At 33.6% G+C, this 19,250-nt stretch overlaps 1 protein-coding gene across 7 annotated transcripts; it reads right to left on the reverse strand.

Moving 5' to 3' along the window:
* Positions 1-2,730: 2,730 nt before the first annotated feature.
* On the reverse strand, positions 2,731-18,343 carry LOC142629502 (tRNA-specific adenosine deaminase TAD2). 7 transcript variants are annotated; one of them, XR_012843069.1, is made up of 8 exons: positions 18,144-18,343; positions 16,934-17,011; positions 11,842-11,879; positions 9,521-9,587; positions 8,189-8,348; positions 7,983-8,104; positions 5,606-5,734; positions 2,731-3,356 (listed from the first exon to the last, which is right to left on the reverse strand). XR_012843069.1 is itself a non-coding variant. In XM_075803503.1 (8 exons), the coding sequence occupies exons 2-8, from the start codon at positions 16,997-16,999 to the stop codon at positions 3,298-3,300; spliced, it is 591 nt and encodes a 196-aa protein (XP_075659618.1). In that variant the 5' UTR covers positions 17,000-17,011; positions 18,144-18,343; the 3' UTR covers positions 2,731-3,297. The 7 variants fall into 7 exon arrangements, 3 of the variants coding, with proteins under 3 accessions (XP_075659618.1, XP_075659619.1, XP_075659620.1); XR_012843070.1 differs by having other exon boundaries at positions 2,731-3,341; positions 5,606-5,709; positions 18,144-18,342; XR_012843071.1 differs by having other exon boundaries at positions 5,606-5,709; positions 18,144-18,342.
* Between the last annotated feature and the right edge of the window lie 907 nt (positions 18,344-19,250).

The raw sequence follows: 19,250 nt of genomic DNA on the forward strand, positions 1-19,250 counted from the left end.
GCAAAACATTTTTAAAGAACAAAACGTCTTAGTCAATTTCTCATCTCCCTTTAAAAATGTGCTGTTCCTCCAATGAACTAAAGGCAACCATTGAGGACAGTAGCAGGGATATGCAATTATTGAGAATTTCCTAGAGGTGATCCCTTATTTCAAAGATGTGCCAACAAGTCAAAAAAAAAAAAAAACGTTTGGGATCATTTGAAAACGTTAAATAAAATATTGTATGAGCCCGACTTGTAGGCTCATATGTCAATCTCATAATGATGTATACGCCTTACTCACTAAAAATTTTCTTATTTTTAATAGTGAAAATACCTTTAGTAAAAAATAATTAGTACATAGCAACCCTATTTTACAGATACTGACTCAATATGTATTGAATGATATATAAATTAATATTATGAGAAACAAATCTTTTAGCAGTGTTTAGCGATATCAATAAAACATGGAAAATGCTAAGTAATGTTACGAGAAGCAAATCCTTCGGTGAATTTCAAACACAATAGATAATGTCAAATTAACTTTTTTTATAATTTATGACACATCAGTCTATAAAGAATGTCTTCTTTTTTTTTTCCGGAGAAAAATCAGTTTGTAAAAAATATGAATTAAAATTTGTAATATCTTTCACATCACTTATAAAACATTAGCCTCTGAGCACGCGCTCACGTGTGTGCTCAGAGACTCTTCTATTTTTTGGGTAAGGGTTAATTTAGAGCATTTATTATAATTTGGAATTACTACATTTTTCAATCCCAAAAAAAAAAAAACTTACAAGTGTGATGAAAAATTATTTCACCACACATAATACTCATTACACCATAGATTTTTTTTGTGATTAGAAAATGTAGTAATCCCAAATTATAATAAATATTCTAAATTACACACATGAACGCATGCTCAGAGCTATTTATATATATAAAAAAATAATTGTGAAAGCTTTATTTATATATATATATATATATAAAGCTAATAATTATGAGCAATTCTAGCTACCATTTTTTTTCTTTTACGGTAAAAGAGTAACTTTCTGTTGTTTCATTTATTTATTTATTTTTGTTAAGAAAAGGCTCCAAATGTGCATCCATCTTTTTTTTTTTCCTTTTACGGTAAAAGACTCAATTTTAATCCTAAAATGTTATGTTTTAATCCTAAAAGTTGGCCATTTACTACACATTCATAACAAAAGTTAAAAAGAGTTTAAATTTCAAATATATCAACTATTTTTAAAACAGAGAAAAATGTACACAACATTACTTATGTAGTAGTAAATTAATAACATTTTTGTTAAAGGAAATGCTTCTGGAAAGATCCTAAAATTTAGTAACTACACATCCGTTTTTTTTTTTTTTTCCTTTTTGGTATTGTTGATGTTGTTCTTTTTTTCAAATTTTATGTATGGCAGTTATATTTTTTGTTAATCCTAAAATTTTTTTGGGTATTGTTGTTCTTTTTTTTTTTTAAAAAAATGTAATAATAGTTATCAAATTTTGTTTAATCCAAAAATTTAGTTTTTTAGTCCTAAAAGTTAGCCACTTACTACACATCCATAACAAAATTTAAAAAGAGCTTAAATTTAAAATTTATCAATTACCTTTAAAACTAAGGAAAGGTACTGTAAGGTCACAATTTGTACCTAAACTTAATAATAGGAAGGGTATAGGCCCAAAGAGCCCAATACAATAAATTTGTAAAGAGTGGATTTGAAATCTGGTTTCTTTTCCTTACTCATCTCTCGCTAGCAAGCCAAGAAAATATAAGGCAAGTCTATGAAAGTAGAAACAACAATTGCAAATATGTTATATCTGTGTTGTACGAACGAATTCCTAAAGAAGTGCTTTATCTGCTTGTAGATCAGTCTCCGAGAACCATCTTGGCCATTATATAACCTCAAGTTTCTTGATGGTTAAGCAAGAATTGTAAAAGTTCAAAAGGAAAGATCGCAGAACTTAGCTAGGAAGTTGACCATGTTTATTGGACATGGTCTTTCCAATATATTTATAATTCTTTTTAATATTAATTTTTGAATGCTACAATCTTTATAATTTTTTTTCATACATCATACGTGGTCTGATATAGTCTACTATATTGGCAGTTGGCACACTCGCTTTTTACTGTGATGAAGTAAATTTGATTTAAACAACACTAGTTGCTAGTACAAGCTGCAGAGAAGTTACGAGTCACACGAAAAAAATAATAATAATCAAAATCAGCAACTAACCACGTAAGCATTCCCTGTTCCTGTTACTATTTTACACTTTATATGGGCCAAAACATGTAAAACTTGGGGTTATATCTAAAAAATTATATAACCCAGCTAGAATAAGTTGCAAGATTTACAATTTACTGTTCATCAGTTTTAAACTTAAAATAAATTATTTTATTCACTCATTTCTCTCTTTCTTACCTCTGTGGTTTCTTCTTCTTCATCTTCTCTCTCTCTCAAATCGCCATCGCCCTCACTTTGCATACTAGGTCTTAGAGATATTGATTTTCTTATGCTAAGAAAACTGTCTTTTAATCACAAGTTCTCATTGGACATGATCTCATTGGGGTGGGATCTAGATAACTTTTCCAAATTTCTGAAAGAATTTGATTGTTGTAATAATATTGTCAAATTCTGCTGCTTTTTGGTATGCACAAACATTCCTTTCCCCAATTAATCATAACCTGGAATTGCCATAGTTAAAATATATGAGAAGGGGATGTATGGAACCTCCTAGGTTAATGTTTTTCGAAGTAAACCTTAAATAATAAACTTTTATTTATGGAGGAAAATACATGTTATGTTTTTTTTACAAGTGCTAAGCCACATTAGCACCCCCAACAACATGTAGGAAATTCCCTTGCCATCATTTCAGTTTTGGCCTTGTCGAAAACTTAGGGGAGCCAAGCTTCCAGAAGAACTTAGCTTTTGACTCCACTAAATCTAATGGATAGAATGCCACTACGGTCACGCCAAGTTAGGAAAAACATTTTGGTTGCCCGTTCCTATCATTCAACCAAAAAAAAAAAAAGTAGCTTTAGACTCCAATGCCAAGTTAAGGAAAACACTTTGATTACCCCTTCCTACCTTTTTTTATTCAGCTAAAAAAGTAAAATATAACTTTAGACTCCAATGAATCGCACCATATCAGCCAGGGCTTCAAAAATCATACTCTGATGAGTTTGTGCAATGTAGCCAATAAGAGATTCACAATTGCATGTGAACTACTCAAATATTTTCTACCGGCAATTTTTAGTTTGCACTTGGCTCAACACCCAAATATAAGTGAGAACCAAACTATGTGTACATATTCAATGCGTTGCCTGATGAGCCAGAGGTCTGTGAGGCTTTGGAGCTGAAACAAAACAAACTATAATTTAAGTATAAGAAGAGGATGAAATTATATATATAGAAGCATATTTTATTTATATATACTAGGGTGCTAACACATGTAACTGTTATGCTAACAAATCAATTCTTAAGCACATAAGGTTTGCCACATTGAACAAATGAAAGGTGTAATTTGACGTCCCAGGTGCAATATTAGCAGCATAACAATTAAATGCACAAATGGAAGCCAAATAAAAGTTAGCTACTTCAAACAAATCTATTACATTTCAGCATAGTTTACTGAAAATAAAAGTTATGGCAATTCTCCCATTAATTCAGGTTGGAATATGAGACATGAGAACATCTTAAGGTTTGAACTTAGAATAAACTTTCTAGGACCCCTGACCAATTTTTTGTTTTTCTTTGTTTTTGTATTTTCCATTTCTGAGATCATGACTTACTTGAAAGAAGAGGATATAGCCTAATCAAATTTGTATCATATTGTCTTTTGTCTTTTTCTATTTAGCTAGGTTCTTAAGATTTTAAGATAACAAGGACAAATAATATCTAAGAATTTGTCAATGAGTATCATTTTCTCTCAACAGGGCAATTTCATTAAAATCTCCACAAATACAAAATCACAAATTAGACATGATATTTGTCTTACAAACCAGGCAAATTGGACATCACATGAGGCCGTAATATCACATCCCTACTCACTTTTTCATATTATAAATCTATTATAAACATTTAATACATGTAGGAGATTGTAATAGGTTAAACTTAATGACTAGCAGACATCCAACTATCATCTAATATAGATGTTAATCATACAATATCAGCTTGTTGAACATCTCAGTTGTAATTATTACAGATTACAAGATACGGTTCAAGCTTTCAACCCATTTGAAAAAGCATTGGCTTATGGTTAATTATCCACTTTACTAAATAGTATCAGAGCCTTGATTTGACAAAGAGGTCCTCACTTCCAATCCTAGGAATGCAAGTCCTACATTTTTTTTTTTTTTAAATAGGTAAAGAAAAATTTGAAATAGGATAAATTGGGAAAATTTGTCTACATGTGGTGGTGGTGGCTTTAGGACCGTTTAAGAAGATTTGTGGGTTTTCAGTTTAGAATCCCTTGTAAAGGGTTAGGCTTCAAAACAGAAACTATTTATTTTATGGTTGAAAAGATAAGAAAAAGAAGCTGAAATATAATTTTTACATTTGTGAATAGTGAACAGTAACGTAACTATCGGTGAACAGTAAACAAGAGAGAAGAGAAAGGGAGGAAAAAAGAACTCTAAGACCAACATGCCTCAATACTCAAAACGCTGAATAATTTTTATTAAATAAATCTAACTTTTTTGAGTATGATAAGACACTTATATAGACCCTACATAACTTCTAGTAGAATTAAGACTTCTACTTTGACCAGTAAACAAAACCCTAATTGAATTAAACCAAGGCTCGTACATAAAGACCCATAAACTATATTAGACTTATTAATAAAAGCAAACCTATGGCCCATACCCAATACTTGTAGAATTACTAAATACCCTACACTTTAGAAATACCAAAAATATACTCCCTCTGTCCCAATTTGTTTGTTCTGTTTGAAATGTCAAACTTTTTAAGGGAACATCATTTTTTTTTTTTTTTGCCTTATAAAAATGTATAAGTTTACAAAACTACCTTTAAATAAATTTATCAGCTTTTTAAAAAAAAATAGTTATTCTTAAAAGGCAACTAAAAAGGTGCCATAGTTAGATTGATTTTTTAAAATATTCGTTAGTTTTCTTTTCAAAAAGTTTTGAAAATAAGACAGGAGTATAATAGGAACATTAGTAAATTAACGACTTTTATTTTTAGAAACAGGACAATATATATATATATATATATATATATATATATATATATATATATATATATCATGCTATGGTCGCGCCATCAAAATTAATTAATGATGCCCCCCCCCCCCCTTTTTTTTTTAGTTTGGGGAGGGGGCGTGGGACTAGTGTTTGTTTGTTAGCTTACACTTTAGGAATGAATTATTTTTATAAGAAGTGCAGTGTGTTACTAGTAATGCCATGGTTAGCACACCAATTTGTATGAGAGTAATATTTTAGTCTTGCAGAAGGTTATCCCAGTAAAAAATGAAATCGTGAGATGCATTTCTAAACGTGACTCATGAATTCTTTTCTCATTGTTTTCAAATGCCTTCAAAAAAAGATTTATTACTTCCTTGAATGCAGCCAAATGGAGCCTAATTACAATGAGGTTACATACCATTAGGGTTCCCTTGTTCATAGAATGTTCGTAGAAGAGAGACTGCTTCTGATGCCATTATTCCTCCAGTACATTTAAATCCCTTTCCTTGAGGAACACCATGACTATCATTAAAGAGAAAGTTACAGACTGTCCATTATAATGAATTTCACAATGCATTAATTAGTCAGAGTGCATACAAAAATAAAGAACAATTGAAAAGTTATGCAAACACTCTTCTTTTAGATTTCTACTTTCGGGACCAGACTCACAATCTAATATGAATGTAAAATATTCTTGGGTACTACCAAGTCAAGCAGAAAATTTTGGTTTTCTTTCTTTGTGACAACACTCTGAAAGCATAGAAGTTTCCCTAAAGAAGGTATATGAAACCAGAGACTGTAAAATTTTGTATTTTTCAATTGTGGAAGTAGGTGGCAAAGACACAGAAAGAAACTAGTAAATTATTAAGAGAGAATATACTACTGACAAAAGAACAGAGGAAAATAGATGAAATGGAACTTTGCCCACCATTAAAGGATAAATGATAACTAAAATCAATTTGTGTCAGCAGAAAGTATTCATGACAGGGAAAATAACTGGAGCCCTCTTTAAAGACTTATAAGAGACAAGGGACAGTTGACTTGAGTCTTATTTTATTGTTTTTTTGACATTTTCAAATTTTGAATATCAACTTTTATTGTGATTGAGAGATTTACGATGCATCGATGTATGATTGTAATCTCTGGAGCCAATTAGAATGGGGCTCCACAAATGTTTTGGGTAGTGCATTTTGAATGAAAATATTTTCCAGTTAGAATTGTTCTCACTTGGTGGTGGTGATTCCAATCAACCTTAGGTGATGAAGCCTAGGGTTCTCGTGCTTTCCAACACGTTCTGCATCAACATGGTATCAGAGTCAATCCTCTCTCCATTGACTCAGGTTTCATTGTGTTGGGCTGCTGTTTCGAAGGGGTTGGGCTCTAGGATTCAAAGCCATGCACAAGGAGGTTTGTGGGACTCATGGACTGTTTGGGGTTTTGTGGCGGTATTCTCGGTCAGTTTGGGGGCAGCAACAGTTTGACCGCAACGGGCAGCTTTGGTGACTCTGCAAATTTAATGGGGCATCATCAGTCAAAAGGGGCTTCACATGATTCCATAAGGTATGTATTTGGTTTTTGTTCAAGTGTGGTTGAGGTTGATTTCTTCTTTAGTCTGATTTGGAGTGGGTGGAGGGGGGATTGGGCACTCTAATCCAAGTTGATGCAGAACGTGTTTGAGGAAAGCAAGAAAATATGAAAACAAAATAAAACCCTAGGCTTCACCAACTAAGGGTGCTTGGAATCACCATGCAAGAACAATTCTAACTAGAAAATATTCTCATTCAAGATGCACTGCCCAAAACGTTTGTGGAGTCCCCTTCAACGGGCTCGAAAGACTACAATTAGACATCGATACATCATCATAAATCTCTCAATCATAATAAAAGAAAACATTCAAAATTTGAAAATGTCCACTGGTAAAATGAGAAACTATCTAAAACAATAAAGTCTGTAATTAAGGGATAGTAAGTTGGCAACTATGGCAAACAATCCCTGCATCCTTGCTCTGGTGTCCGCACCACTGACACACCAACAAGAGTATGCAACAATAGCAATAAGCCTTCTCCATCCATGTTTTACCAAGGTAAATCTAGGGTCGGGTTTTCCATGCCATACATTTGGATTTCTCTTTAACATTAACGATAGTGTACTATGGTTAGCCTTTTTATAGGGGTTTTTTTTTTTTTACTTTTCTTTTTTTGATGACTAGCTTTTGTAATATTTTTATTCTCCTCTCATATCCAATAGCTTTGTAAGGCCAAAGAGACGCATTTTTATCAAGGACATTGATAATAGACCATCACCACATGTATCATTACTTTTGTATAATGGTGCCATTTATTGGTTATGTCAAAGATAAAACTTATTCATCACTAAATGTTTCAGCTATCTGCTGGTTGAAAAGTTGAGGCATGGACTGGTCAACACAGGTTACTTAATGTACCAATTTTGCTATGGTAACATAGAAGATGATGATCTGTGTAGCTATTTCACAAACAAAATATCAACAACTTGCAGATTTTTGGCACAATAAGAATTATATCATATGCTTTACGACCTTTTTGGAGGGTCTTCCTCTGGATATATTTGAATATCAGCCAAATGTAAAGGCTGTTTTATTAAATTTTCTCTCAGTAATGCTATGCCCCTAAATTACACATTATATCATATCAAGAAATATATATATATATATATGGCATAGTCTCAAATATATATGCAGCAATTTATTATGAGAAACAAAAAGAAAGTTTCCCAAGGAATAGAAAATAAATTGAACCAATCAACAAATACTTAACTGCGAGGATGGGTCCAGAAATAAACCTTTTAAGTGGCTCAGAGCTACCTAAATGCAAGGACAATATTGATCCACAACCTCCAAATTTATCATTTGCACAGCCATAACATACTTCCTTTATACCTAAAGAGAGAACAAGGAAATGCAGTGATCAGATTATCGCCTAAAAAATAAAATAAATTTTCTTTAATAGAGTTAAGAGCATACCAAGAATTGATAAAGAAGCTGCACACATTATGCATGGTTCACAGGTAACATAAAGGTAGCAGTTTGAAAATTTTTCAGCAACTTCTAACTTTGAAAGTCCATTTTTCTGCCAATGCTCAAGAAGAATATCAATAGCTTCCATCTCCGCATGTCTTGTGGCCTGTACACATACCACAAGTCAATTTTACTGAAAATTTTATAATAAAAAATCTCACAAGATTAGTTAAAAAGCATTAGTCACAGCTGAAAATAGCATTAAAAGTGGAAGGCCTTAACATTTATATATGATTACTGTTATTTTATCTGTAAGAAACAAATGTAATAAGTTTAAGTGTCATACTTTTTCAAGGATGTTTGAATTGAGAAGTCATGAACTCAGGGACACCCCAAATCAATAGGCTTAAAAGCTTTGTCAAGTTGCACAACTCATCTTTGACCATTGGGAACAGCTTATCTAGTTTTTTTTTTTATAGTTAAAAAAAATCTATATAAATAAAGCTTCATTATGCAAAAGGGCACAAAGAAGTCAAGAAGATAAAAGCAAAGAAAAAGACTTAAAATACAAGAGAGAAGAGAAATAATGAACAAAGACAGGGAGTCGCTAGATGTGAGTCCCCATGCCCGAGACTAGTCAAAAAGAGAACCACCAAAAGAAGCAAGCAGCTGGTCTTCCAGACTATCTACATCCTCAAATGTCCTCCTATTACACTCTCTCCATATACACCATACCAAACACAATGGAGCTAAATTCCAAACGTTTAAAAGATGCTTAATGTGGTGTATGTGGAGGGAAGGTAATAGACAACATTTGAGGACGTGGAGAGTTCGGGAGATCAATTGCTTGCTTATTTTAGTGGTTCTCTTTTTAATTGGTCTCTGGCTTGGAGACTCATATCTAGTGACTCCCTCCCTTTATTCCTTACCTTTGTATTTATTTTTTTTTTCTTTTTTCTTTTTTGTTCTTTTTCTTTTTCTCCTAGTAATACTTGGTTTGCTTTGTGCTCTTTTCGCATGAAGTAGCTTTTTCAATATATACCTTTCTTACTTATTAAAAAAAAAAAGTAGGAGCTGTCCCTTCTAAGAGATGAAATTTCTATGAAATGTGGTAGTGATTGCAATTTAATTTCTTGTTAGACTAGATGTAATAAACCGGTATTAGCTTCATAGCTACAAGATAAAGTGGTTAAAAAAATGTTTGCAAATCAAAATTCTACAACACAAAAGGAAATCAAAGCAAAAAAAAAAGGAGATCAAAGGAGCTCCGAAATAATGGAAACAAGTAGAGAACACATAGTGGCAAAATATGAAAGGAAAAAGAAAAGTGGATCTTACATTTCGTGTCTCAGTAGTTCGATTTCTTCCTGAGGCAATAACCTTCCCATCCTCAACAATCACACAGCTGGTTATCATATTAATAATGTAACCATATAATCATACTCCAGATATAATGTGGAATAAATTATCAGCATAAGAATTAAGAAAGACTCATTGTACCACTTCATGAAACTTTTTTTTTTTAAGCCTATATTATAATGTAAGAAGGTCAGAACATAGTGTAATGTTTGTTTCGAAGAACATCGTGTAATGTCCATCTTCACAACACAGTTAACAGTGACATACCACCAAGCCTTGCATATGTGAAGGAGTAAGTGGCCTGAAGATCAAATGAACACACCTCTCTATTAAACATAGTTATGGGCAAGAAAGTTATACTATTTGGAGCAAAATATGAGAAAGTTATTCCATTTACTTTTTTTCTGGTTCACACAATGTGACTTACATAAGAAAAAGGTCAAATGATGAGGCTTCTATCAACATAAATAACCCAATCTCAGCACAAATTAACCCAAGATTTCTCAAACCTATGCTTTGCTCAGCTATAAATAGTCTCACCTAAGTGAATGAGCTCTACCTCAAAATACACTTCCTCCTCCCATAATAATAGGGTGAAAGGTGAGATTGAGGGTTCAAAACCCACTAGCTGCATGTATAACTTACCAAAAAATAAAGAATAGACTCATGTAGATTGTCAACAGCTAAAAAGGAACCTGAAGCCCTAAGCTAAACATTTTGAAAGCTATAAGTCAAAGTCCAACTCATTAAATGTGATAGTTAGTGTTCTTATTGTAAAAGACTGATACAGCCAAAGCAGCCCCGCCATAATCATTCATAATTTTTTCTTAAAAAATGACTGGGGGAAAAAACAGTGTACCAGATTTTTTTTTTAAATGATTGTATAATTAACCTATAAGGTTGAAGCTTCATATTTTTGAACTTGCGTTCAAGTCAAGCTTTAGTTTTGTGGCATTCTATAAACGCTCAGAGAAAATGATTGTATAATTAACCTATAAGGTTGAAGCTTCATATTTTTGAACTTGCGTTCAAGTCAAGCTTTAGTTTTGTGGCATTCTATAAACGCTCAGAGAAAATATTAATCAGGGGCAGGGCATTGCAAGGATACAAACTCTGAATTCAGCAAGAAATATAGTTTCTGACAAAATAAACTAATTCACAAAACAGTGGCACTTAGAAAATATTTTAAACTGTCATAGCACAAAATTTTTAGAGTACAATTGGTGACAGGCATGCCATGAAAGTTTGTGGAGTATTATTCACAATATTACCAAATATATCTTCTAGTGCAATTAAAAGGTACATATTTCTGAAAAATGCTTATTGTAAAACTTTATGGAAAAACATTCAAAGTGGGTGAGAGAGGTTTTCTCATCGCATTCGCTTTGAGGTGGGGAATGCTTGGGGTACCCGGTTTTGGCATCATGTGTGGTGTGGGGAGATTCCTCTTAAAGAGGCTTTTCCAGTGCGTTTCAAACTGCTGAGAGCAAAGAAGCTCATATTGTTGATCTTATCTGTTGGAACAATGGGGGATATTGTGTGGGATGTTATCTTTACAAGGTCACTTCATGATTGGGAGTTGGGGGCTTACAGGCCTTTTTTTTATCTTCTATACTCCAACAACATTGATCAGCAAGTGGAGGATAGGATATGTTCGGTTCCTGAAAAGAGTGGCTTTTTTGCTATTAAGTCATATTATAAAATCTCACAATCGGATGTGTACATTCCTTCCCTTGGAGAAGTATTTGTTCAGGTGCAGTGGGTTCACCACCGTGAACACATTGTTCCTTTTCTCATTAATATAATTTTCTATTATCTATCCAAAAAGAAAGACTCTTACACTGGATAATTTGAAAAAGTGTCAATTGGTGCTGTTTGTGCAAGACTAATGAGTAATCTGTGGATCACTTGCTTTTTCATTGCACCTATGCAAGTAGCTTATGGTCTTTTTTACTATGCTTGTTTGGTGTTTCTTGGGTGATGCCTAAATAGGCGGTGGAGACATTTTTTAGGGGAACATTCCATACTGGACTTGAAACGTTTTTTCTTGAGTTCTTTGTATGATTGGATGATGGGGAACGTAATGTCTGTGATGAGTGATCTTTCCTTTTCCTCACCTGTAGAAGTTTTGGATTTGTGCTCATTTTGTTGATTGTATAGGCCTGTAGTACTACACCACCTGTCTACTCTGTGGCTAGATAGTAGTCTTTTTAAAATAAAAAAATAAAGTTCATCTTTACTGATCCAATAAATAAATGAAAAAACTGTCATACAAAAAGACAGCACAACAAACAGCTTACCCAACAGGCACTTCAAGGCTGTCCATAGCAAGCTTTGCCTGTCACATGAAAGGAATGAACAAGAAACTCAGTAGAGAAACCATTTAAATTCCAAAAAGCAAAACAATAGTTTAAATTCTAAAGAGAATACTAGAATAAACTTATGCATGCACAGTAAGAAAATCAACATGAAGCTCTGCGTTGCTTCCAGCTAATATAGTTAACCCTCAGCTAAGCAGAAGCAATGAATGGCATCTGCAGATCAGAACAAGCCACCAACTGATAAGTAATTTTCCAGCACTCCAAACTTAATGAATTCCAAAAAAAACCACAAAACTTGTGAGCGATAAAGCCCAACAAATCCAATCATCAAGAACAGCTCATAAAGCTGCAACATATGAAATTGCTCAGGAACAGGCTGGGCTTGGCTCAGGAAAAAGCTCTACTTCACTTATTTATTCAACCAATTAGCCATTCTCAGCATTGTGAGGCTTTTTTGATAAACAAGCCAAATCTGAACATAAGATAGCTTTGATTGACCAATGAAGCAGCTCCAATATGGAACTAATAACAAAATTATATATGTAATTGATAATAACTATTTTTTTATAAGTGTAATTGATAATAACTATTTTTACGACTCTACATCTACTTATTTTATTTAAGTGACGCTATGAATTCTAAAAGGGAGTGACAATTTGTAAAACCCAACACACGAGCCCAATCAATCAGACTTCTAATAAGCAAAAATTCCAACTAGGCCCTTGATCTTTCTGAATCTTTGAAAATCTGACTATTTCGCTCGTTCCACAATAGCAACATCCAACATAATGGGACGAAGTTCCATACATCCAATGAGTGATTCCTGAACCAATTCCTCCACCCAAACAAGAGAGATCCAGGATACTCCTTTTCATCAAATTCTTATAAAAATATCTATTTTGTTTTCATTAACAATATTTTATTTTTTATTTTTTAAATCTTTTTAACAAGTAACAAAATATATTGGAAGAGCACAAAAAGGATGCACCACCCTAGTACTAGGGAAAAATTATTAACATTTAAAATATTAGCAACTCTAAAATCCAACACATTACAAAAAGAAAGACAATCCGTTGCTGCAATCCACTTGTAGAGCGTTCTAAGAAACACAAGGTTCGACACAATCTTAAGATGAGTTTGAACACAACGATTACTAATCAAGCTGCATTTTGAACAGTCAAAGCTTGGCTCAATTCCAGATGTAATAGCACACTCATATTTGTAGATGACAGGCAGTTGTTTCCCATTCTTACAAGTCTAAAAACATGCCATGGGTGCATGCTTTCAGTGTCAATATTTCTCTAGAACGTGAGAATAATCAAATGACAAGAGAAAGACAAAGGGGCTCTTTCTACTACTACTACTACTACTACCACTTATAGGCTAAAGGTGATCTTCTAGCTAATAACTCCATATTCACTCGCAAAAACCATCAAACTTCTTAAATATAAATTTTTTTTTTTTTTTTAAAAACACAAAAAATACTATTTACACCCTTTTAGTTTGTGGTTGCTTCAAAATTGGTCCCTTGACTATGAAATCCTGCAATTTACACCCTCAAGTATTCCAATAATGTCAATGCGTCCCTTTCATCAATATCCGTTAGAATTTGACCATCACAAAAGCGACAATTTTTTTAACAGTAAGAATGCGTTTGGGAGGGGCTGAAACGTCCAGCGTCTGCGTTTCAGCCCCTCCCTCTTTTTTTTTTTCTTCTCTGGGACGCGCTTTGTTCACTGTTCATTGGCCATGAACAGTGATTTTTTGGCAATGAACAGTAATTTTAAGCGTGAACAGTGTTTTTATGCATTAAAAAATTATTTTGCTACAGTATTTTTCAGTTTTCAATTTTAACTACATCCAAACAGACCATAAATAGAAAAAACGATGTTTTTAGGTAGGTTAACGGCGAAAATGTGACAGACCAGAATGGAAGGGGCATATTGACATAGTTATAATAGTTTAAGGCGTAAATTGCAAGTCTCAAGTGGATACCCTCATTTTGCCATTTTCGATCCTATCTTTCCATATATTTTCATTTATCCATCTTAACATTCTCATTTCAACTACACTCATTTTATGAATATGTTACTTCTTATTAGCCCAACATTCAGTACCATAGAGCATAGTTGATTGTATAGTAGTCCCATGAAATTTTCTCTTTAACTTAATAGGTATTCTACAACCTCACGATACTCTTGATACGTTTCTCCATTTCATCCATCTTGCTTTTATCCTATGATTCACATTCTTTTTAATCTCTCAATCCTTATGAATTATTGATCCAAGATATCAAAAGGCCCTTGCTCTTTCGTATCTCTTTGTCAAATGTCTCTCAAACAGACATGAACCAGAATAAAATATATATGATGCATTGTTTAACTGATTTTTAATTTGAAGCTAGAATTGATAATAATAAAAAATTACATTTTTTTTTCAATAAGTAATAAGATCTATTGATATAAAAAAAAATTCGAATTTAATAAGGATAGTGTGTAAAACTTATATTTTACACCATCCAATAAGAGATTGTCATGCCAACATTTTACTTAAAATTCAATATAACCTACGAAAACCTAATAACATCTCAAGAAATTCCCGATTTGGTTAAATTTATATATGGGTATTAGAATTGATTAGGTGTGATTGTGCTTATTTTTAAATATGTGATAAGATGATGTGGCATGTTGAGATTGAAGGGGTAAAACATGAGTTTTACACCACATCCTTACAGAATTTAATCTCATAAAAAAAAGGGGTCACCCTAGTACTCAATAAGTGTATAGGGGTCAAGTACAAAAATTACAAGAATTAGGAAAATCAAATATAGAAGAGAATGATTGGTTTCGTAAGGCAGATAACCAATCCAAAAAAGTTCTAAAGAAAAATAACTTGAGGTCTGATATGGATCTCTCAGTATCTTCAAAACACCTACGGTTTCTTTCCCTCTAAAGACACCACATTAAACAATGGGGAACAATTATCCATTTACGACCATTTCGATGACGACCAAACCGGCCTTGCTAGCAAACAAGGAGCTCCCCAACTAACTTTGGCATAACCCAACTTACTCAAAATAAACCCAAAATCATAGACCACAATCCATAGCAATTAGACAATGAAGGCATAACCCTACTTACTCCAAATAAACCCAAAACCATAAACCACAAATCCGTAGCAATCAAACAATGAAGGAAAAGATGGTCAACCGATTCACCATTACACTTGCACATATAACACCAATTCAATATCCAAACCTTCATTTTTCGTAAATTATCAATCATCAAGCATTTCCCCAAGGCAGTAGTCCAGACAAAGAAAGCCACTCAAAAAGAGATCTTCTGATTCCAAATACTTTTCCAAGGGAAACAAAAAAATTAGAGCCCACTAGAAGACTATAATAAGCATTAACCATGAACCTCTCATTTCTCTCTGGTTTCCAGGTCATTATATCCTCCCCAAACCCCCTTAGTGAAGAAGCATATATCCATGAAGCTCGAGACAACCTCCAATTCCCGAACATGAAAACCCCTAAAAAAAACTTACATCCCAAACAAGATTTCATTAGTGAACTTCATAAGCTCAGCCACACTTGCCTCCTTATCTCGGCAAAATCTAAACAATTTAGGATATCTAATAACAAGAGGTGTCTCCCCTCACCAATGATCTTGCAAAACTTCACCCTCGACCCATCACCAAAATCATACAGAATATACTTGGATATAAAAGGCCATCCCCGACTAATATTTTTCCAGAAACCAACACCATATGGACCAGACACCAAAAACTAGACCAAAACACCAGTCACCCCATACACATCCATATTTCACCTCTATCACTTGCCTCCAAAGGGCATCCCTTTCAAGCTCAAATCTCCATAGCCATTTCCCAACTTAGGCAGGATCAGCAGATTCAGCCCCAGGTAATGACCCTATAATCCTTTGCTTTTTTCCCCTGCTCTTTGAAAAGAACTTGACATAGCTACTTGTGTTGGAAAAAGAAAATCTCTAATTTTAATGACTTCAAAAGAAAAAAATTTAATGCTTATTTTTTTGGATTGGCTAAGAATACACATACATGCATATATGACAATGATTTTTATTTGATGACTAGCTAACAACCTGTTTTGTTGGGAAAGTAATATGCCTGTCTTCTCATTATATTCAATTAACAGCTGCATTTGTTTGGGTGGAAAATGTTTTGTACTTTTTCCACATTTTCCTATGTTTGGTAGATTGGAAAATATGGGTCAACAGAAAACTAACCTCTTAGTCAACAGAAAACACTCTTATTTTTGCTCCTCTTGTTTTTAGAAATTTTTCTGGGGAAAACAAGCCACAGAAAAGACTCCACCAACGTCAATAGTAAGCACACCTTCAAGGCTTCAATGCTTGTGTGGGTCTTTATTTTTGGGTAAAGTTTGTATTTTTATATTGGGAATTTGCAATGGCTATTGTGCATTTCTGGTATTTGAGATTTAGTGATAAATATTTTTGGTAGATGCCCATTTTGTTATATAGGCTTTTTTTTTTTTTTTTTTTCTTTTTTTCCATTTGGGGACTTCAGGTCTGCTCCTTTAGCAGTGTTTCTTGAGCTTAACTAACTAAGCTTCTAATGAATTCCCAATGCATTTCTCAATGCAAATTCTGTAGGGTCAATCTCTTTTTTGGGTTTTTTTTTTCAATTATTTTTTTATTTTTTATGAACTATTTTTGATTAATTTTGTAGTTGATTTACAAAATATATATGTCATGCATGATCCTTTATTGAATGGACCCTATCGCGGCCAAATCAAAATTTTGTTTTTATTCTCAATTCTAAGAGTTTTGCTTCATCTAATTATATTGAATTACAACAAATATTACTAATTTTTTGCCTGTACCAAACATCAAAAAAAAATTTCCAACTCCTTTTTAGGGATGCAACCAAACACACGAAAGTGAGTTAGATTTCCAGATTATGTTGTCTAGAAAACGAGTGTTTTTAGAAAACATTTTCGTCGAAACAAACAGAGTGTAAGTTATAAGAGAGGCAACAAGTCCTAGCATAAATGAGAAGGCCTATGCATTACCTGTTGTATCGCAAGTTCCATAAATGCAAGAGTATCGGGAGAGCAATCTTCCTCATGTGATGCCATCTAACCCAAAACCTAAAAAGAAGTAAATATTAGAAAAGATATGCAAGTGTGATATCGTGTGCCTAGGCACCTGAGACAAAAGCAACATCTATTGGTTTGTATTTTGACATCAGATCAAACTTACAATTTTAAAATCACAGATTCCCATATTGATAGTAAATTCTTTCAATTACATGACATAGTAGTTGATTTAGTTGCCAATCATGACACAATTGTACAACTTGCAATGAATGCAAAATCGCTGATTCCGTTCAATTCAAATAGTCCACATTAAACAGCCTGGAACCAAATTCCAAATGTCAGATCTATGCTTCCCAAGCCAATGATACCAACAAAATAATAAGTCCACAACTGAACCTGGCATGACCCAATCGATCCCAAACAACCAAAGCATATACATCCACAAAGAATGAGCTATCAGACATAAAAGGATCCACTCCCCAAACCCAATTCGTGATTGGGTTCCGGGGAATGGAAACGAATATCAGCAAAACAAGAAAGTATCCACTCCAATCCTTTACGTCCAACCCAAATAGTGTGCTTTACATGCCGACTGCTTTCATGAATAGCATACGAATCATGTCGCCCACCATTGAAAGAAAAAGAGAAAAGCTTTGCATCAATACGGAAAGGAAACTTTCTACCCCCATTATCTGAAGAAGATGGGTTTGATGTCAGATTTAGGTAGGGAGATATCAGGTAACAGTGGGAGTGTAGGCACAGAAGGTTTGTTAGGCAATGTGGATGGTTGTGGGCATAAACTAGAAGGGATAGAGGGACGACAAAAGGTGTATGTTGGCAATCCAAAAGGTGGGAGTTGAGATAGAAAGAGAAAGGGATAGGGAGGGAGGGAAGGAAAATGTGGGACAGCCGCTGGTAAGAAGGGGAAGAGAGAGGGAGTTGGGGGAGGGAGAGAACTAAGAAAAATCAAAACGAAACAAACAAGTGAAGAACACCCAAATCCCCTTCTCATACTCTTCAAGATTTGAATCTATTACTATAAAATTCTTAAATGGTCTCAGCAACGACAATGAAGCCCAAAATAATGTAATATGTCATTTACGTGACTTGCTAGGCATTTTAACAAACATTTAACGAACACACTAATAACTAAAGAAGCTATCATGGCGAGCAAATAAGGCACCTGCTCAGGGAAGAAACGACAGAGCAGTAGATGTTGTTGGGGTTGCGGCGGCGGAGGCTCAGTTCGGAGTTCTTTGACGACGGCGGCGGCGAGTGACTCCGGGTTGAGACCGAGGTCGCAGAGAGCTATGAGGACGGAAAGGGTGTGGCGGTCGAGCCCAGTGTCTATAATGTTCGACATGTGGAATGCAAGGTCGAGTGTCGTTACCCTTAATGTTTTCTTTTCTTTTCTTTTCTTTTCTTTTTGCTATAGATTTTCCTTATTTTCTTTTAATTCTGAATATAAAAAAAATGCAAAACCGGATCGTTTCAAAAATTCTAACGGCAGCTATTAATTGAGATTTAATAGAATACAAAAATTGAAAATTAGAAAATTAAAATGACAAAATTAAAAGTTAGGTGATTAAAATGAAAAAAAGCTGAAAGTGGCAGTACCAATTTTGAATTTTTGCCAAATTTGTAATCATATAAAAAGCCTCAAAAAATTTTGGTATACAGTAGAGAGAAAACAAAGAAATATTACTGCTTGTCTTAGAGATCTGCACCAGACATGACCCAAAGAAATGTGAGTAATCATATAGAATTAAAATTCAAAGATCTACCGCAACTGCCACTACCACCAGAGAAATGAAAACAACGAAAACACAATAGATAGTTTAAGCAAAATGAATCTATATAGCTGATTATCAAAACATTTGTTATTTTTAACAAAATAAATTAATAAATTAATTAATAATTAACAAAAAAAAGTAACAGAAATGAAATTTGGATCCAAGATCTACTACAGCAAACTGTGGTCCTTTAAAATTCTGAGAAAATGCAGTAATTTTTTTTTTTAAAAAGGAAGTTTATGAGTAAATGAATCTACCACTAGTAACTAACTTACTAACTAATTAGTTTCCTTTATATTACATTACTCCAGTATTTCAAAAACCAAACACAGCCTGCCTAACATGAATGATATGTAACTAAGTATTAACATACAAAATCCAGGTTAGCCGGAAAGAAAAAAAAAAATCACAATCAGATTTTTTTTAGGGTTTGAACCTACCACTTAAGAATCCAATCAAAACTCATGCAAATACCAAAAAATAGCAAAATCCATGCC

Source organism: Castanea sativa, chromosome 3 (genome assembly GCF_040712315.1).
Source record: "Castanea sativa cultivar Marrone di Chiusa Pesio chromosome 3, ASM4071231v1".
Classification (NCBI taxonomy): Eukaryota; Viridiplantae; Streptophyta; class Magnoliopsida; order Fagales; family Fagaceae; genus Castanea; species Castanea sativa.